This window comes from Haplochromis burtoni, unplaced genomic scaffold (genome assembly GCF_018398535.1).
Source record: "Haplochromis burtoni strain Fernald_Lab_line unplaced genomic scaffold, NCSU_Asbu1 Contig_102, whole genome shotgun sequence".
NCBI lineage: Eukaryota > Metazoa > Chordata > Actinopteri > Cichliformes > Cichlidae > Haplochromis > Haplochromis burtoni.
In genome coordinates, this window is record NW_024582463.1 from 1,753,084 (window position 1) to 1,774,391 (window position 21,308).

The 21,308-nt window shown below is 40.7% G+C and overlaps 1 protein-coding gene across 2 annotated transcripts in view; it reads right to left on the reverse strand.

Moving 5' to 3' along the window:
- Nucleotides 1-19,349, reverse strand: part of LOC121814908 (serine/threonine-protein kinase MARK2-like) — a 27,199-nt gene extending 7,850 nt beyond the window's left edge. The window contains exon 1 of one of the 2 annotated variants that reach the window (XR_006054647.1): nucleotides 17,992-19,348. Coding sequence is in view for 1 of the 2 variants with exons in the window: in XM_042223141.1 (XP_042079075.1) it covers nucleotides 17,992-18,042 (51 nt within the window). In the remaining variant the exon portion in view is untranslated. Of the gene's footprint in view, nucleotides 1-17,991 lie in introns of both variants that reach the window. The other variant, XM_042223141.1, reaches the window with a different exon arrangement.
- Between the last annotated feature and the right edge of the window lie 1,959 nt (nucleotides 19,350-21,308).

Here is a 21,308-nt window from a genome sequence, read left to right on the forward strand (position 1 = left end):
TGGTAAAGAGTAAAGATGTCAGTAGAAACTGACCCTTTCTTTCGCCGTCTCCCACTGACCGGTCACTTTTAATCACCCAATTATCTCCCCTTGGCTTGCGCGAATGAGAAGCTGCCGTTGGGTTGCAAAATACCCTCAGACCACGTTTTTATCAACACCGTCTTCACCGTTAGCAAATCTTGAGCCACGGGAAAGAAAGATAACCGTGATTACTTCACTATGGTTGCGTGTTCCTTGCTCCAGATGGTATGATTTAACGTCTGCGTCCCGACAAACCCCCGCGCACACATGCTCAAGCATCCTCATCCTGACAGTGCAGACCTGCATAACATATAATAGGCCAGATTAAGATCCAACACAATCGGGGGAATTGAGATAAAAAACAAAAACAAATGACAGCTACATTAAGCCCAGAGGACAGGAGAAGGGGGCTTATGTGCACTTATGTGAGGGGCAAAGCAAATGATTTTTATTTTTGGAACATGTGGGAGAGGGAGACAGACAAAATCTCCAGTGTAGGCATTGCTTGAGACAATGAGGCCCAATCTGACGGTGCAAAGCTTCTACATCAGTTGGGCTGTCCTCAGAGTTCGTAACACAACATATTATAAAAACCACAAAATTTAACAAATTAGCTATACTACATATAAACAGCTCTAATTACAAATATCCCAGTATACGACATAAAATTGCTGTACTTCTCTTATACTGCATTAACGTTCCATGTGTACATAGGAAATCACATCATGGCTTTTTCTTCTCAGTGCACTTTCAGCTAGACAAGAAACTGTACATTTCCATGACTGAACTGTTTGCAGGAATCAGTGATGTGTGCTTTGACTTCACTGCAGCGGATATGACTGAAATGACAGTACCAGCCAGACTGACAGGTGAAGCTGTCGCTGTCAACAATGACTAAGAAAATAAATCAACCATTCTGTGTTAAATAAATAAAGACAACTGCACACAAACAGACCGCATTACAATACACGAGTGGCGATGGAGACACTGTAAATCATGGGAAGAGTCGAGTCATTTCCAGAGAACCAAAACCTACTCAGCTGTCAGCCTCAGACTCTACAGCCAGATAGAGAGAAAAACAGACATCGTGATGTTCCACGTGTCAAATATTTGAACGCTTCAGAAAAGAAACACTATGAAGCGATCTAAGATTTCAGTGTGGACGCTAATCTTAGGATCAGGACTTTATCACACGGCAACAAAGAATGACTAACCTTGTGTTGTGGATAAGGTCGTTTCAGGTGTTTTGTCTGTTTTCTGTCTACTTCCTGTCACATGATGGCATTTGCCTGCCTCTTATTAGGAACAATTTAACCCCCATCTTACATGTTCCCTAATGCGGTTATAACGGCCTAACCACAGCTCTGCAGCTACCACGAGGAAGTGCATCAGGTTATGTCAACTAACCAAACTTCAGTAATCCTCCACACATTGCTGGTATTTACATTTTTATGTTTACTTGCATTAAAGTTATAGCAACGCTGCCTGTTTGCGGGCTGCTCTCTAGTCTCCAACCTGCATTTTTTTTTAAAAATCCCCATCAGAGATACACTTCTGAAGATGCAGCAAGAGGAGATAAAGAGGAACAGATCTGTGAATCCAGAATAAACTGCATCGAGAGCACAGGTGCAGCACAGCACTGCCACTGTTCAGCTGTGCACGCTTTGGGGTCAATACAGTGACGGTGTAAAGTTGAGAACAGTTTGTAATCACGATTGCTGAGCAGTAAAGGAACTGTCAATTTGTGTCTGCCAGAGCGACAGCAGCAGGAGTCATTCACGCCGTTTAATTTCTGGGTGGCAACTTTAAAAATAAAAGACAAGCGTACACTGAACTGAGACTGCAAATGCAAAAGTTTAGTCTGTGGGAGTGTGAATCCTTTAGTTTCCTGCTGAAGGAGAGGAAAATCTAGATGACTATAAGGTTAAGACTGGACAATTTGTCATTAGGATGCTTTCCCACACTTCAAGCCAATTTTTCACACGCGCGCTGAAGACCTGAACTCTTGCCCGATTGCTGGATGTTACACTGCTAGCTCCCTACCACAGTGCGATTGTCCATAAAAGCATGTTAGACATGCTCCAGGGACAGCCCCTTTCTAAACACATAGTATTTCAGGTAACAACAAGGTTACTGAACAATATCTACATGTGAATGAGCAACTCTGCATAATCTTTGGGAGTTGTAAAGATGGTTCTATTTTTTGTATTAATTAACATTAGTTCATAAACAATGACTGAATGTAAATGTGAGAGACACTTCAAAGGGCTAATGCGTGCCTGCTGTCACAACGCAATTTGATACATTACATTAAAACAGAAACTGACACACGAAAACAGAAGCCAGAAGAACATTAAAGCATATTTAAAGTAAACGGGCTAACCGAGGCAGTGTAAAGTATGAAATCAAAGGAGCTTGCAAAGAAAAGCGTCTGGACTTCTTTAAGTTGCTTGAAGCAACTTAAGCAACTTTCAAGCAACTTAAAGAAGTCCAGACGCTTTTCTTTGCAAGCTCCTTTGACTACGATGACCTGGATGACTGAGAACCTTCACAGACGTAAAGTATGAAACTTTACTTCTGAGGGCGATACCATCTGAAATTCACACCCAGATGAAGAGAGAGAGTGCAGGGGCATTGTACCACTTCATCTAGTTCTCCCTTTTTTCGCCCGTTTACTGTATTTGTGGCCTTTTTCATGTGAAGTGCACAATTAGCTCGGCTTTTTAAACAGTATCGCATCCCCACTGACTCTGCGATAACCGACTTTTCGCTCGGCCACTGGACTGTGGCTGCTCTAAACAGCTACAATCAGTGGAGATTCCTGCTGGGATAGCACGTCCTGCAAACTAGTTCTGAGGGCAAATACTGGTCTTTACAATTCAAGCGCGTTTCCTCCAAGTTCCTTCATGCTTCCTACACCTCTCTGCTCTTTAGTCTTCCTCCTCTCCTATCCTCTTTCATGTCTGACTATTTTTGTCGTCTGATTCTTCCTTCATTTTTGGGCAGCTGCAGACCATGCAAACCCCCTCCCCCAGTATACACACACATGCATACTCACTTCCCCCAGTTTTAATTATAGACGTGTCGGAGGACAATAAGTGACATCATTGTTTTCTACTCATATTACTCTGAAGTTGATTCTGACTCATGAATACCAACGTGGAACTGGTAATATACACAGTTTAGACAAGAGTTTAACCACACAAAGACTCAGCGTAATATACATTTTCATGTCCGTCAAGACCATCAGAGGTCATTGGAGAGTTGATCCTATTCTCAGTGGAAAAAGCTTAGGTAGTAAATTGGAGACAAAAATCCCAACAGATCTGCGTAGCAACGCTAAAATAAGGACAGAAATTAAAGGCACAATTCTAAACCTTAGTTAATAGACCAGCACGTTAATGAGGGACATTAAGGATGAGATTGGGGAAAAAAAAAAACCTTTCCAGTGAAACCAGCTGCATGCTTTTAAGTCTTAATTTTCAAACTGAAATATTCAATTATGCTATCTCAGAGGTCTGAGAGTTAATTTAGTCCAGATTTTACAGACAACTTCAAGTCAACTCATTCTCGTGTCATCTCATGAAATAGTCACAACCTACAAATCTAATGATTAGAATTTTTGGACTTTAAACATCCCCCCCCCCCATGCTCCTCAAGAAAGATTTACCACCATTTACTTTCGATGCCTGCACATGACTTCTCTTACATATACATGAACAACTGACGTTTTTCCACTTTCAAATAAAAAATTCTAACTACAACAAACTGAAAACCACACAAACCATCCATCAACCAGCCATCAGTTTGCACAATTTGGAGGTTCTGGTGGCAGAGATGGCTGTCTTACCAGAGACCAAAATTAAGGTCATTAATATCTCAGATTTTTTATCATTTTTAAATACGCTAATAATTAAAATGCTGTTGCCTAATTAAGTTCTTGCATTATCCTAAAACAAATTAGTCATGTGTATGGAGTACAGAGGGCGTGTTTAGGTTTGAATGTGAAAAATAAGTTGGTTATGTTTAGGCATCAAAAGCTGCTGGGTCAGGTTTACCAAACCACAAGCTTGGGTTAAAAATTACAACAGCTGCCACTTCTTTAAAAACTTCACTTTCTTGACTCCTAACTTTCTCTGGACCAACTATGTGCTTCTGTTCCAAGACAGTACTTGGAGATTCATGTTACTAACATGAAAAACAAAAAACGAGTCCAAATATGGACTGTAAAACTTTTATTATCTCTTAGTTAAACACTCCTGTGGCGATTGCATTGCAGCATCTATAGAACGCTTAAAACCAAAACATGCACATTGTGCACATGTCTTGACAGCTTTGTAAGCCACTTCCTTATAGTAACACACAAACATTAACATGTTTACACAAGTTTCTGGTTTGTATAAAGTAATGAATTTTAAAGCAATACATGATACCATGGGGTTATTTTAATTATCTTCATACACTTTGCAACTTAAGACTGTGGGGACACTGTTAAGGCATACTAAAAGAAGCTGTGTGCCTGTGCAGTAAGGGTGACACAGGAAACTACTCAGATGTACCCTTTCCCCCCTATATATATATATATATATAAATGCCCATATTCAAAGTTATATTTAAATTTTAGTGAAATTACAATTTAGTTCATTTGTAATTTGGCTGTTTCATATTGTTGTTACTTAATACAAGGTTGGCTGTGAAAGTTCACAAGGTTTATCAACCTGTTACACATCTGCAGTACAATGAAATAAAGGAAGATAAGCCACCCGCAAAACGCAGAGCCACACTTTTTTGGCTACCGCGTCTCAACTAATCTGCAGTGAGGACAGCCCTGTTCTAAAACATAAATATAATGGCAGTATAGTGTTCAGACCCAGTCCAACTAAAACACACCTCCCAGCACACGCTCAAGATGGAAAGTCACTGACAAGATGTTTGCAGCTTAAATCCACTCTCTGTTACACTGTAAACACAAGCATTTGCAATTGACCACAACACAGACATACAGGCAAAGCAGTCGAGTTAATCTAAGGTACTGCCTGTGTTTTGACTTCCAATCACAGACCTTTACAATCTCAGTTCTGGGAGAAAGGCACTCAGATACAGCCTTTTTTCTTTTAAATACAACAGTGCAGTTACGAAAGTAAGGGAGGGCTGCACAAGAAGTACGCGTTATGCACTAATAGTAGGACAGCCGAAACCAAATGTGAGATTGGCCTGTGTCAACTGACCTCAACAACAGAGGGCCAACCTAAGGTTTAAAAAAAACAGGGAACAGGTGAACTTTAAACACACCAAGAAAAATGATCATTACAAACTGAGCTAGGGTAAGAAATTAAAATTACCCAACTTGCAGCACATTAAGAGAAACAGACACTGTTCATTCTTTCCAGTTTACCACTACCAGACGCCAGTTAATTATCAACTATTAAACTAATTAAGTGTTAAGTGTACATTCAATTGTAATCACAACTGAAAGTTTTAGTTTTTATAAGAGAAACGGCCTGAAATTAGTATAGAAGGATTATTTTTGTTACATCTCTGTAGAGTGTAACAAACTGTGCGAGTTTAATTCTAAAAAAGCGGCATTATGACAAAGACATGTCAACTAATGCAATTACACACAATTAAAATCTTGCAACTTTGTTGCCAATGTTGGCAACAACTAACATGGTACACTGGCAGCTACTATTAGATGCTGTTTTTCTTTCCAAATTACATTTTTAAATTGCACATCCCAAACTGCTGTTAACAATTAAACATTCTCGCAATGTTCCCCCTCATTTGAAATGATTAACTACAAATTTGCGACTCGTTTCATTCTTGTCTAAAGACAACTTCAGTTTGTTGTTGAAGGCTCAGAGAAAGCTTGAAACAACACACTGCACTGTAGTATTTCAGACTGAAAAGTAACTGATAAACAATTTTTTCATTTTTTTTAATGCATGAGTAATGAGCTGAGTTTCCTATTTGACAACACATCAATATCTGTAGTTTTACCCTAAAGCAAAAACCTACAAATCAGCTGATAATAAGCAGGGAGACAATCAGCTGTCTACACAATGAGCCATGTCCTCAGTGTTAACAAAAGTAGAAAACTAGTGCTACTTCATCGCTAGCTTTAATTGCTTATTTCTGTTCATTATATGTAGAATGCACTTTTATTTGCTTTGCAGCGAAGAGTAAAGAGCTCTGAGTATTTTCTTATTGACAGTATGGAGCATTTAAGTGATTTAGCCAAGAAATGTACCGAACCATGGCAAGTTTATACTGAACCGTGCTTTCTAGGTATCATTACTCCTTCATAAATTTGTAATGAATATAACCTTACAAATGAAGAAAACAACAGCTGATAATTAATCAAAAATAAAGCTTATAACTTATAAAGAGGGCATGGAGCTGGACAATTTCCAATTAAATCCAGAGTTAAAACTCAGAATTTTCGCTTTTCTTCAATTTTAAAGACAGTTTACAACAATACTCAGCTGTAATTGAAAGCCTGTACATCCAAACAAGAAAAATGGAAAATTTTCAAGCCCAGCCAGATTCTCTGACTTCATTAAAAGAGCTGCTGCGATGTCAGTTACATGTGATCTTACTAACAGGCTTGTACGCTGCCTTCAAATAGCCAATTTACCATGTGAGGAAATCTGAGGTGGTCTGTAACGAGCCTCTTGCTGTAATTTGGCAGCAAGATGTGTAGTTGATGAGAGCAGTCCTCCTTAAATACACTTGTCCAAACTTAATCTTATTTAATAAATATTAAATTGGGCTTAATCAAGTGCAGCCATGCTGCTATAAAAAGAAACAAAGTTATTAAGCTATAATTTATTGCCCCCAATTGCTCACTACCAATATCCTTGAATGCTGTGCAGTAAGCTAATGTTCTATCGGTAGGGCTGCAACGATTTGTCGTTGTAATCGATGATGTCGCCGCTGAGTTATATCCTTAAGTCACATAAATGCGTTTTTGTAACTGCAATACACTACAGGAAGCTATGGGGTCAGTAACGCCTGTATCGTCTGTCAAGACCGCACGCAATACCAATGAAGAAGAGCAAAGGACGGAAGAAAATGGAAACAAGATATAATTTTTTTATTTTTTATTTTTTAAATGTGAAAGCATTTGACAGAAAACAAATTTAAAGCAGACTGTGCAACGTGGACCTTTCCTTCCGCGACAGCAGTGCTGCAGCACACAAGCATTTAAAACGTCAGCACCCTGGAGCTGTGACGTTTCAGAATGAATAGTTAAATTAGTTTATGTTAATGTTTGTACAGTAGTGTTTATGTTAGCTTACCTGTCAGAAACTTGTCCGAATGATGTTTGCTAAGCGAACACCATTTCAATTTTGTTAGCTAGTAGTAAGCCATTAAACAGGAGTGGCTACAAATGGCTGAAGTCATGAGAGAGAGCATCGTTAGCATGTCCACTGTAATTGTAAACTCATGAACTTTCAAAGCTTTTTTTTAAGTTTGCCCATTTGTACATTAGCTTTTGCTTAAACATTACTAGCACTTTCATTTTTGCTATTTTTATTTATTTAATTTTTATTCTGACGGTCCTATTTAGTGATGTTAAAATACTTTTGACTATTTTCAAATTCACGTGTTTCCTGGGTCATTAATTTCATTGCCTGTGGGACCAGACAACAGGGTGATATTCACAGTTGGGCAGACTTGAGCAGGTGAGGTACTGGAGCCTGGAACAGGAGGTTTGCCCACAGAAAGTGGTGATAACACTTAATGAAATAATCATTGACTAATCAAAGAAAGATTTGGCAGATTAGTTGACTATCCAAAATAATCTTTTCTTGCAGCTCTCGCTACAGGTGATACTTAAAGCACAGATTGTTTTTCATGGCATCAACACAGGCGCCCTGTGAAAAAAGCAGCTGAAAGCAGCTGCTGGTCCCCATTCGTGTGCGATTTGAAAACGTTGATCATATTCCTATAAGCACTTTTTGGCATGCATATGCCACGTCAGTTTGCCAAGGGTTGGTCTAAATGCTAGCACCAGCAGCGTTCTTCATGCATAGAATTATGCGATGCTTCTACCAAGCGGTTATGTCAGCTTACTATGACACAGGCTACATACAACCTTTGGTTTTCTAGATCAAAACAGTGCAGAAATGTGCTGCTTTTCACAGCTGTAATCCAACTTTCCACAACTTTCCACCTAGCAGAAATGCAGCTCCAATAGGAGGCTGCTGCAGAGCATCTTAAAGCCAGCAAATGATGCAACAAAAATAATCCTTCTATTCCAAAAAAGAATATTTAGTTTAACGAGCATTTCTGGTTCTGACTAGCAAAGGCAGCAATGTTTACATGTCTAGCTGACTAGTGCACATTTCTAATAAGAAATTAGGTAATATGGGGACAACAGTTATAACTCAAGTCTTAAAGTCATAAAAACTTTGCTATTGCATCAAGGATTCAATCCCCCAACAACATTTGGACTCAATGTGCAAACTTACTTTACTACACACAGAACAACTACAGACAGAAGCTGCATTACTTCTACTTTCTGAGTGAGAGGGAACACACACACGCACACACACCAAGCTGAAGTCATGATGGCTGTGTTGTCATGGAGATTTGTCACTTCCTAAATCCTGCCATCTATCTTAATGCTGGTTTCTTCTTCATACTTCTTTTATTACCCGCTCGCTTCCTTCCCGTAATTATTTTCTTCAACCCAAGATCAAAGCACATAAAAAGTGTACGTGACAAAGAGAGTTAATTTTCCTTAGATGGCAATATTTTGTGTATCATAACTGTCAGAAGTGTCAGAAAAAATCCATCTGAACAGAGCACACTGTTATTATCTAATCACCATAGTCAGGGTTTTCCTGGCTCAGAATGGGGCTTTGGTACTAAAGGCAACCAGCCTCCAATCAATCCTGGTTGTGTTATTTGACAGAAATCTATGCATTTCCTTGTTATTTGTGAATACTACAAAATAGATTAAACAAATTCTACATGATAAAACGCAAGGAGCTGTGGGCCATCTTAGACAAGGATTAATAAGGCTTCGCTATCAGCATTATGCATGACTTACAGGGCAAAAATAAACTGCTGTACAAGTGTAAGGGTTACATTTTACACTCATCCTCGTCAACCAAGGCTTCTGAACATCTGGCATTCGGTGAACTGGACCTTTACACACTTGGACTCATGTGAACAGGAATTTTATCAGACAGCTTCTTTGTTGCAAAAATCAGGGCTTTAGCGGTGAAGTGGGTTAGAATAATAGCCTAGAAATTAGTCTTAGTGGGCGGCATGAAAAGAAAAGGAATATACAAAAGAACGGCTTTAGTTAAATGTTGCAAAAACAGTTCAGAAAGTTGGAGATCGGTAAATAGATTTAACGTTAGCTGCAGACAATTCTCATTCTAAACAGACCGACTTCCCTGCTGCTGTGGGGACATCGCTAATGGAAATAAAAGTTAATTCAAGTGGTCAATCGCTCAGATACTGGAGGGCATGATCTGGTGCTGAAATGTGGCACTTGACAACGCAAAGGCGTGCGTTTGTCTCTTACACACTCACACACACAAGGGTTGGCTACTCTGTAATAAACTACTGCTAAAGCCCCTGGGAGAGTCTGGGATTTAACAGAGTGCTTTCTGCTCAGCTTTCAGACCATGGACAGTATAAACATTTCATTTCTTAATATTAGTCTGAGAGAATCCGTATGCTTTATGCCTGAATGAGCAGCCTGGCCGTGTTTTTGTAACAGTCAATGACTGGAACGTTTACGTAAAACTTTCAAAGCAGCAGTATTACCTCATGCACACACAATACCCCGACAGCATGCATCTCTGGTGTCCACTTCTAATTTACAGTAAGATTGAAATATTAATCTACAATGAATTTTTGCTGTTCAAACTCCAGAAGAGGGATCTGTATCTCTGAGCCCGTCAGCCAGCACCGAGCTCACACAGACTCACAAATCACTGATATGATATGTCTCAATGAAGTCACGAGGAAAAGAAGCGGGCCATGTCTGAATGGGAGACTTTTGCAGAATGTTGATGTTACATATTGAGTGTCTGAAAAATGCCTCACTTAAGAGCAGATATGAAAATGCACCGTTCATTTGATTAAAAAAAAAAATAATGGACAGTTTTTAAAATACAGTTAGACGCCAAAGGAGAAATAATTTCGATAGCAAGTGCCAAGAAATGTGCCAATGCATATCAGCTTGCACCTTCCTTCGGGTGTAGGGAACAATGACGTGATTAAGCAACATTTCAGCTGAAGCGGTAATTCATAAATCCAGGTGTAGCTCCAGGTGTAGCTCCATCTCAATTTGAATTCAGGACAAAAAGCGATTGTAATATTAGTACACTGGTTAATGTTGCTTCTTTGTCATGCCTTCTAAAATCCTGCAGGCTAACATGTTATGTACAGTACAGCTACTATATAGCCATACTAGCCAAACAAACTTGACACCCCGCATGAGGCCAAGTAAATCTTTGAGAGGCCCTAACTTTAACAAGGTGGTGTCACGCTTGATCTCAGTTTGCTGTCAATGTAGTGTTGTGTGTGTTCTCTTACACTGAAACTCCCTAGATAAGTGAATGTGTGTGTACATGTCAAATCAGTTCAGAGTTTGTGTTTGCACTACTGCTGTCACAGTTGGGACACACTGCATAACACTTCCTTGTGTGCCCTCCTGCTGCTGCTATGTAACACTGGGTGTGAGCAGTGTGTGCGAGCCACCAGAGTAAACAGGTCTGTGTAGCTCTCACAGGGTGGAAAAGCTGAAGGTTACATGCGTGTTACATGCAGATGAAGCGCCACGACCGGCCACCTCGCTTTAAACAAAGATGCTCTCTGACAACCCTGTAACACATTTACTTGCCCGTTCTCAAAGCTCCACTGCAATACTTAGGTCACACAAATAAGTAACAAAGTCTGATGGTACACGTTAACCAACTGATACAAATGCACACTGTGGCAAAAGTCGACAAAATTTGTCGTGTGGGAATTTATTTTTCAAACAATCAGTCTCACAAACAGTCATTTCAACTTGCGGATCCAAACTAACAAATTAAACCAAAAACATAACCAATGCAGGCTGTAGACAGAGCAGCAAACTCACTCATCATGCAAAGTAAAATTACTGTCGATTGAGTTTGCTTTGATGATGGTGCATAACGGGTTTTTGATTGAAAGTAAAGGCCTAAAAATGTTCTTAATATAGCATACACTTAGAGAGATTGATTTTTTTTGTAGGTTACTAAAATCCATTTGTAGATCGCCTGGCTTCTATGCTGGTCAGTACTCCATGATGCGGAGCGTACCGATTTCCATCTGGAAACACTGGATCAGAACCTCATACATGCCAACTCCAAAAACTTTGAACTATCCCCAACTGAGTGAGCCCAGTGACAGTTAAAGTTATTTACATTTTTATAGATCTCCAGGTTTTCTGAAAGACTTTCAAAGTTTTTCTTTGGATACTGGCTGCTGTTTAACTCACTTTCGGTCCTGTCCTTGTACTTGAATGATTTCTGGCCGCAGCACCCAGCCCTAAGCAGAGATGACGTCTCTCTAAGCCTATAACATAGCCTGAGCAGGTGCCTGATGCCGTTCCCAGCATTTAAACCTGTGCGGGCTGCAACAACACAGTCAAAATTCTAGGGAAGTGTCCATCAGGTTATGACACAGGTTACACTGTAAGGTTTTGGATGGGTTTGTGGTAACAATGTACCTGTAGCGTTTAATCCACACAAATGTTATAGTGATGAGTGCCGCATGAAGTGAAATATTAAGCTGGGCAACTAAAACCACTTTCAAAGACAGTTAAGTAGTCAAATCAAGTTCTGGCACAGCCCGTCTCAGCCTTGGGAAATATGTTTTGGATACTGAGCTGCACCACAACAGCATGAATGTAGTCAAGAGAGCAAAAACAATAGCACTTCGGATGCATGTTTGAAAGCCCTCGTTTTAAACTGAAACTAAGATGTTTGTTTTTTAAAGGTCAAACTACATAAATAGCTTTACTTCAGGAAACAATTATGAAGAAGTTAATAATCAAAAATGTGACAATTTAATGATGTTCTCAAGTTTTTAACTTTTCCTTGACACAAAAACCAGGCACACTGGATTACAGGAAGAAATCCAAGTATTCACAGCAAACTGATATCAAGCGACTGAATTACATTGAAGCGGTGAAAGAAACCCACACCTTCACCTAAATGACGTCAGGCTCTTCAAATCGCACATCTACAGTTGGCCGCCACACCTACCACTCTGCTCAACTGGTAGGGCCTGTTTTACCCTGTTCCCTCAAGACACAAAACACACACACACACACACACACACACAGACTGAGCACTGAATTTCAGTGCATGTTGGTCAGATCCCTCGGTAGCACCTGCACCCGGACCTTCAGGTATAAATGCACTTGCAGTTGACTAACTGAACGTACCCAGTTGTAAGGGGAAAATGAGAGACTGTGTGTGTGTGTGTGTATATATAGGCAGGAGCAAATCCGAGTGTGAGGAAGTAAACGCTTGTGTGTGTAAGGCAGGTTCTCTGTTGCTAAGGCCCTGGCCAGCTTTGTCTCTCTGTTCATCTGCCTAGTGATGGCTCTAATAAGGAGCGGGAGAGACATGGTTTATGGTTTCCTGGGCATTACAGCAACTTGTGTGTGCATACATGTGTCCTATAGCTCCTTTACACGATGACTCATCCAAAAAGAGCATGAATGAAGAGATGAAAAAAAAAAAGAAAGGTGAACACAGATCAAGTAAACACACTCACACGTTCAGTGCTCCCTTCTTATCTATATTACATTTCCAGCTCCCCAGCTTGGTGGGACATTCTTGTCTTCTTTCATACGCCTGAGGTATCGAGTGAAAAGCATCAAACTGTGCTCAGCTCTACTCCTATTTCCTTCATGTTTGCTGCTGTGACGCTCAACAGGATTTTGAATCTACAAGCATCACTGTTTCAGTTCTTGTGGCGTTTACAAAGGTCAAGCTAAAATAGAAACTACTGCTGATGAACTGTAACAGTTCAAGTTATATTAACCATTTTATAAATCAATAAACTGATTTAGATCAATGAACTACCATGCACTTCATTCAATGACTTTGTTTTTTGGTACACAAGTTACATTTTCCACTCACTAACTAGAAGTAACCTGGTGTCTGCCAGTGACCAATGTCAGGGTAAACTGCAACCCTGACCAACCTAAGCCTGGAGAGTTCCACATCGACTTTGTAGGTATATTGCTGGGAACCCCGAGTTCATGTTGATTATGGTTTCCACAGGTAAAAGGATCAAACTATCCATAAGATTTGGGGGGGGTTGTTTACAAAACCTGAGCTACACTCGCATCTTTTCATCAGGATACTTTTAAACTGTTTTTAAGTAGTTAAAAAAGTATTGGAATAGTTAGTTACTTTTGACTGTTTTTAATAGTTACTATCTAATACAGTTTAACCCTCAGTTGTCAAGCTAATATCCATCCACTCAAGTTCACCAATTACCATAGGCTCAAGGCACTGCTGTCAAGACTGAAAGCAATGGCAGACGTGGTCGACGGCCTTCAATCATTCACTAATTCGGCGAACTCCAATCAGTCTGATGCAAAATGACGTTGCACCAGTCTCAATCACACTAAGCGTCAGAAGGATGCTCAATGATTAACCCAGCACCGAAACACACTTGACAAAGGAGGTATGACGGGAGAAATGACGGTTCATAAAAAGGCTTACGAACTGCACTTGTCATTAATAGCCGTTTAAGATAAAGCATATGAACGTGCCTTAAGTTTGAAATTTTCCATAGTCCTGTGTACACGACAAGAAAAGAAACCGATATACCGATGATGATATTCTGTACTGTAAAAATATCTGTCTGCCCCAGAGCAATATAGATATTTGTTTGCTTATCTTGTTGTTTATTCCTTTGTTTTTGCTTGAAAAAAACAAAACAATTTTAAATTCTTTCAGGAGCTAAAGTGGAAAAAGCCAGTGCAAAAGTGGAGTTACACAACAAATAAACAGACAACTAGATCACCATGTTCCATCCCATTGTGCGTGCCCACCACCTCATATCAAGCACAGTGAGCTACACAAAACATGTTTATGTCTGATCCGAAGGTGAGGAAATTCTCCCCACACATTTTATAATGATTTTAATAGGAGTGTGTGAGGATGTAACATCTGCATGTACTGTTATATACATCTGGCTGGAGGTGGGCAAGTGCCTTATCTCCTATTGTGTTTTATTTCCTTGTTCCTTGTTGCAAGTCCTTTGGGAATAAAGACTTGTGTAAATAAACCTCATGAAAACTCAAAACCTCTAACGCCACTTCCAAATCTAGTTCAGTTAGTTTTACATTTTCTCCCAATGACCCAATAAGGAAATGTCTCAACTTTGACAAATTAATGGCTTGGCTCTATAATGTGCGGAAGATCCGGCATAGTGTGCAACCATCCAAACAAAGAAGGATGAACTGACAGACCTGAAGAGCCATACCAGTATTTCTAGCTATATTAGTGGGTCAGAAGACGTGGCTTAATGAATAGAGGGAGAGCACTGTAAAACAGGAAATCAGACAGTTCAGTGATCATGTCTAGGGAAGTGGACAAACTGTGCAAACTTGTTAACAAGATGACCTGTGCCAAAACCTGTTTCAAACTGCACTCATGTAATATTTTAACACCAGGTAGTTTAAACACAAAAATACAACCTAACACGTAGTAAACATGCATTTATCCTGTTATTTAACACTGAAATGTTGTTACACTCATGTGGACCACAAATAAGTTCCTCAAACTAACAGCAGGCCTGAACCCTTGCACAACGTGAGAACGTGTCCGATCAAAGCCACTCAACATATCTGCCATTTCACACCGTCAGAAAGATGTCATAAGTCACTTCTCTGTATTTGACAGCTCACTAATTATATGTGCGCAGCAACTGTTCATGATGACTGAATGGAAAACTGTGTTGGTCAGTAACTTTACTTCACAATCCCCCCAAACCTGTAGAACCATTAACTCACAGATTAGCTGGCAGTCATGTGTAAAGAAGGAAAAAAAGAAAAGCTTGAAAACTCTGAAGCCAAGTAAAGCAGCTCCCAATTAGGGTTCCTCAAAATATTAAAACAAACCACTGCAATCAAGCCGTCTTTAGCAGATACAAGCGGATCATAACCTGCTCGTGGGTTGAAAGGATCAGAACCTAGACTTAAATCTCTGACGGGCACAGAGAGACTCGTCAACACTTAGCCTGTCCTCATGCCCGGTGCCATTTTGTCCCGTATCTTGAGACCTGACACCAAAGGCTTTCTATACATGGCCTTTAAAGACAGACTGGACTTGTGTGGGAGTATTCATCCATGGCCTTTTGCCTACAAACCTAGTTAAGAATTTGCCATGACCCCAAACTTTTCTCTTTTTTTACCCCTCAAATCCAACCCTAAATCCTCACTGGATGCTGTGGGACGAGAATGGACGCATTCAGAACAACAGCAGGATTATTTCAAACCGACATAAGGTTAAGGCCGCACAAACAGCGTCCGACAACAAGTTCAGTTTGAGGGGTTATTAATCGCCAAGGTACCGCAGTTAGGTTTTACACTCTTATGAGCCTGACAAGATATCACAGGAGCACTTATCTCCCTTCCTGCTTTGTGTGTCCTGTGCTACAAACTAAACACTGCTCCATATTCTGCCGGTTATGTCTGCTTTCAAGTATTTGCCTATCAGAATGGGCAATGTTTGATTGTCCATTCTAGATCTGGCTAAAGTGGAGCCAGGTCTGACATTTTAATCAACCGCTTCTCTTTCGGCAAGGTCCTGTGCAGAAGCTGTCACACTGAACACAGTGAGGAAGCTTCTGCTCATGACTTTATACGTGTCTCTCTTACAGCAACATGTCCAAAAGCGCCCAGCTTTCACTATGACGTCAACTTTTAAGATCCCACTGGAGATGGAAATGCCCTGTCTGTTTGTACTGTGTGCGAAAGGCAGCTACAGTGGATGACTCTACTGCCTTACTGCTGACCTTTGTTCCCATAAGGGTGTAGCTGTGTATGCATGTCTCATTGTCACTGTGTCTACTTATTTGCCTACATATGAATATAAGCGTATGTCCACTTTTCTTTACACCCTGATGCTGTTTTTAAACAACAACTCAGAAAACAGGTGAAAAAGTCTAAAAGTTTTTGTTTGGGTGAAATCTGACTGATCATGTGGACTCATTAGGAAGCTGGTAGGTTAAAGACAGTTTGTCTGATCAGACATTTGCATTCTTGCACATATGTCCATCAGGTAATAAATAGAAGTTGTTTCCAGCTGCACTGCATGTGTAAGGGAAAAAAAAGTGGTTTAACAGAAGTGGCGACAGGCAGCGGTACACGTGCGTTGTATCTACTGGTAAACTTATGTCAGCATTTTGCTTTTATGGGAAGTAAAGACAGAAAAAAATATCTTTGAACCCTTCAGTGTTTACTACCAAGACACACTCCTATTGGCTAATAAAATAAGTTCTGTATTTTGGTAGGGCCATGCATCAGCAGTTCACACTTAAGTTTGGGGTTTTCGTCGTTTCTGTTTAGCTTGACAGAGTGCACTGTAGCACTCCCCTTATTGTGTTTCTTTTGTGTTACATAGCCACGCATCTAATTTTTCACAAAGGTTTCATTAAAAATAGTTTGCACGTCGGAAACAATAGTTCTAGTTAAGTTCCCACGCTCGTCAAAACTGCTGATCAGCTGCTAAAAGCAAATCCTCACCACAGATGCATTCGTAGGACAGCACCGCAAAGTGGGTTTAGCTTCAAACGCTTGCTGACATCATCCAGTGGCTACACTGTCAATACCTAGACAATTTTCCTTCCCCATCAAACATTCAGAGATTTTAATGAGGAGGCAAATACCACGTGATGCTGAACATGGACTGCCCGAGTCACACTCTTCACTAGAAGCTATAATAGCTTTCATGTGAGCAAATGCAGCTTTCTCATAATGGAAAGATAAAACTGTCTGCAAGATTAAGACAGATGCTGCAGATATGGAAGCTTATTTCCAGCGATCTAGTATGGATTTGGAGCACATACCTCAAAGAACTACTAATCAAATATATAGACAAAAATGGGTTCTTGAAGCGGGAAACCATATCTGCACAGCCTCTGCAACTGATGAATCTCAATTTTTATTGGGATTTTTTGGAGCTCTTTCACATATGGATGGGGGTTAGCAGGCTTTTACTAGGTCAGAAGATGTGTATTGTTTGTACAGCCTGAGTGGCTTCAGTCACCCCCTATAGCCCTACTTGCAATCCAAGTTTTACTTTTTTTCCCCTTGAACAATGATCTACAAGGGCTTATTGTTAATAAACTGAGGATATATCCAAGCGCAAACCTCCTTGCAAGTTCCCATTTGAAATACAAATTCTCATTTCCATTTAAATGCCACTTCTTCTGTCTGATAGCTTTGTGACACATTTAAGGTTGCCAAATAAAGAGTGCAACAAGCAAACACCACAACTTTTCTTCCAGAAGGACAGGTAAGTTGCAAATTAGCATAAATAAATAAAAAAGAAATCTACATGTCTTCATCAAACTTGGTGATAAAGAAATGTGTTGAAAACTGACTTTCAGCTTTATGATTGCCTGTATTGCAGAAGGTCAAAAGTGACAAAAAGTCAAGTGGGAGGACATGTCTAAACACAGACTAAACAGAAACCTAAATTTGCTCTGCTATCCTGTAAGGAGTGGGAAATCCAATGTGAGTGCGTAGGCAAGCTGGTGAATCACTGCTCTGTGGCAAAGACAACAGAGACACAGGAGAGGAAGGAGAGAAAAAAAGCAACCAGAGACAACCAAAGCCTGTAAAAGGCCAACAAAGGCCTCTTTCCCCAGCAGATGAGAACTTCAAGTAATTTTGTGGACAAATATCACAAATAATTACATTTTTAAGAGTAATTTACAAGGACATCTTACCTGCCCGGCCGAATTTTCAATTACTTGAACCAGTGGGGGCCTTGTTGACATTTTTGAAGGAGTCTGTGTTGCCAAAAAAATAAAAATTAAAAATGGAAAAGGAACCTTGAAACTAGTACGATTCGTCAGTCTCTGCCGAGCATTTAAAACTTGTGTAGTTGATAGCTGAGGAAAATCTCCAACAGATGTCCAGTGCTAGCCAGCTAGCAGCGCGACAGACAGCCTGTGAATCAACAAGTTGAATCCCACCATCAGCGGCTAGCCGAGTTAGCCAGCTAGCTCGAAACTAGCTAGCAGCAGCAACCGCAGGTCTCATGTTTGTCAACAAGCAGAAAATGGAAAAAACTAATGTTTTCTTCAGCTCCGGCCTGGGTGTGAAGGCATTCAGTTCCCAGTTCAAGTTGATCTGCGTCGATAGCGAACAGTGAGGTATAGCACGGATGTAAGACGCGAGCTAACTACCTGCTGCCGTGACGTTTTGATCAGCTAGCTACTTATGCTAGCCTGAAGAAAAAGTTGGGCAATGGTTGTATTGAAAGAAGACAAGGTTCAGATAGGTGGCTATCGTGCTAACTTGTAAGGTTGCCAACTGAGGTTTGGGGAAACCAATGACCGCTTGCCAAAATCTACAGCAAATGTTGACACGGCGTCGTTTTCATCGCGCAGTGTCGCCGTTTGTCTTTCTCCTTTTGTGGCAGAGATGTTTGCTTTTAGGTCTTCAAACCAGCCCCGAGGTCTACAAACTTTCGGGCCAAAGTTATTTCCCGGCGAGGTCTCGACCTTCCCACCTCTCACAAAGCAAATTCAAATATTCCCAGTGAGTTATCCGGGGCCAGGGTATCCTAAAAATAAAAGCAGCACCTTGTAAAATGGTCACATGGCAGGTGAGAATCACAAATTAATTTGTTCCGCTAGCTAACTGGTCGACATTAGCCCATGTAGCTAGCCAATTCAGGATTTTTTGAGGTAAGGCTAGCTCGTTAGCTTATTCCCCAGCGACCGCAGTGGCGGTGACTGCCAGAGAGCAACCCACAGAGCTCAAAATCCACGGAAATCACCGGCGCTCTTCCTTGTGTTGCGTGATTGGAATAAGGTCGTTCACCAGTGCTGCACTGCAGTGTGGCGATATACCAGTTCGTCCTGTCGGTACACAGACTAATATTCCAGTCACCAGCCGACCGAAGAAGGAATCATCAAGTTGTAAAATCCATTATCAGCAAAGTGGGCTTTTCTTGCTCGGAGGTGCGTGTCACGGGCAACGGGGAGGGGGGAGAAAAGCGAGGAGCTGCGCCCGAATGCAGTCTATGCGCACGATCCTGCCCTCATACCGGAACAAGCTCGCGGCAACATGGCTGCTTGCTTGCACCACGACTTGAAAGGGGAGGGAGGGAGTTCTGAGTTCGGCTTCACTCGACTTTTTCCGAGCCTTTACTGCTGAATGACCGCAATTCCTCCATGCTGGTAAATGGCAGGTGCGGGAGACTGTAATTGTTCTCCTCCTCAACCTGGCAAGAATGAAGGCTCTGTCACAACTCCAGACATAATGGAAGAGAGAAACTTGGAGCCTCCGGGGTGCAAAAGTTCACCGGTCTTTCAGTTCATTTCCTCTTTTTTTTGGTTTATTGATTTATTTAAGTATGCCGATGAATATTTTATCGGGCTCTTTGCCTCCTGCATTGTTAATATTGTGGCAAAGTCTTTTACAGAGCGCTCCTGACAAGTTAATGTGCATGTTTCTGCTTCCAGCTGTGATGGAATTTAACCCACCCAAGTAAGTCTACTATCTTACAAACATGAGAAGCTTTACTCGAGTATGTCGGATTTATGTGACTGTACTCCACTACATTTCAGAGGGAGAGATTGCACTTTTTTACTACACTAATCTGCATTTAATGGTCATATTCAATACTTATAAATGTGCTGATTGGAGGAAGTTTCTGATCTTTTACAGATATTACCAAAACAAAAAAAAAACCCCAGAGAAGTGCCTACAGCATGAATGCACGTAGTCCCATGAACCCTTTCAGTAAAGCCAAAGAGAAGCTGGACTTTCGTTCAGTGAGTAACTAGTATTTCCTCATTATGTCTGCACAGATTCATTTCATCTGTAAACAGGCTTATGGACACACGCCTCTTTCTGCTCATCTCTGGAAGCTCCAGTTCTGCAGGCAACACCTACAAGAGTTGCCAGATATTTTTACCACTGAGTCACATCCCTGTTTCCTTTCATCTGTCACACGTTTAGCTTATTCCCATCACACCTCTAAGAATTCCAGTGCTCATTTAGTGAGGCACACTGTTACAGTGCAGTGCAACACTAATGGAGAGCACGTAAACACTTCGATCTTTAAGCCTAAAACTAGTCTATTGGCTACGATTTGATATTTTGGACTAAAACAATAATACTTTGGTTGATATACAAATCCATTTGAAGACAGATGTTTTTTAAGCCAATTACAGAACAGTACCTCTTGGCAGCCACAGCTGTAAAAATAACATGTAAATAGAAACTCATGCCATCTTAAAGTGTGAGATGCTGACTGCAGGTACAGACATTTTCAAGTTACTTAGCAACAGCCATAGACTGACAAAGGTAATATGACTTCCACTGGAAGTAGTGATGCCACAAGTCTGTCAGCTGGGAGGTCGGCAGAGGTGCAATATCAAAAAAAAAAATCATCATTTGAACAATGTGAGGATGTTGTGCAAAATAAAAAAAGAAGAATTCAGGATATGAACGGGTATGAAAAGGTTGTTGGGGACGACCGGGAGAGCATCCAACTGGCAGGATTTCCCGATAAACGAAGGGGGGGAAAAAATCACCCCCCTGATGATGGAGGGAGAGCACTCCAGGGTATGTGCACTGGGTATGTTCCAGGAAACACACACGCCTGCTTTTAGCATATCAATCTACCCTCTATATATTTAATAATGAACCTTGTTAATGCAGAATCACTGCACCTTTCACTCAGTGCATAAACCTGGATCATGTCCAGTTTCATGGTGGATCAAAGTAGAGGGATGCCAGTTTGGGGGGGAAATGTCAGAAAGCTATAGCAAAACAGTAAATATGTAAACTCAGTGACACCACAGTCTTTTTTTAGACTGTACATGGACCATTTTAGCGGGAGGCAAGCTGCTTACAGACAAATCTGTGCTGAAGTGTCGCCATCTGCAGGAGGCTTCCTTATATTACATCCATCCATCCATCCAATGCACATTTGCACTGAAACACATTTTCTGGCTGCTGTAGAGAAGAAACAACACTCTGTGTAGGAGGCTGAGTCGCAGACTGAATTGCACTAATCTAAGCATAT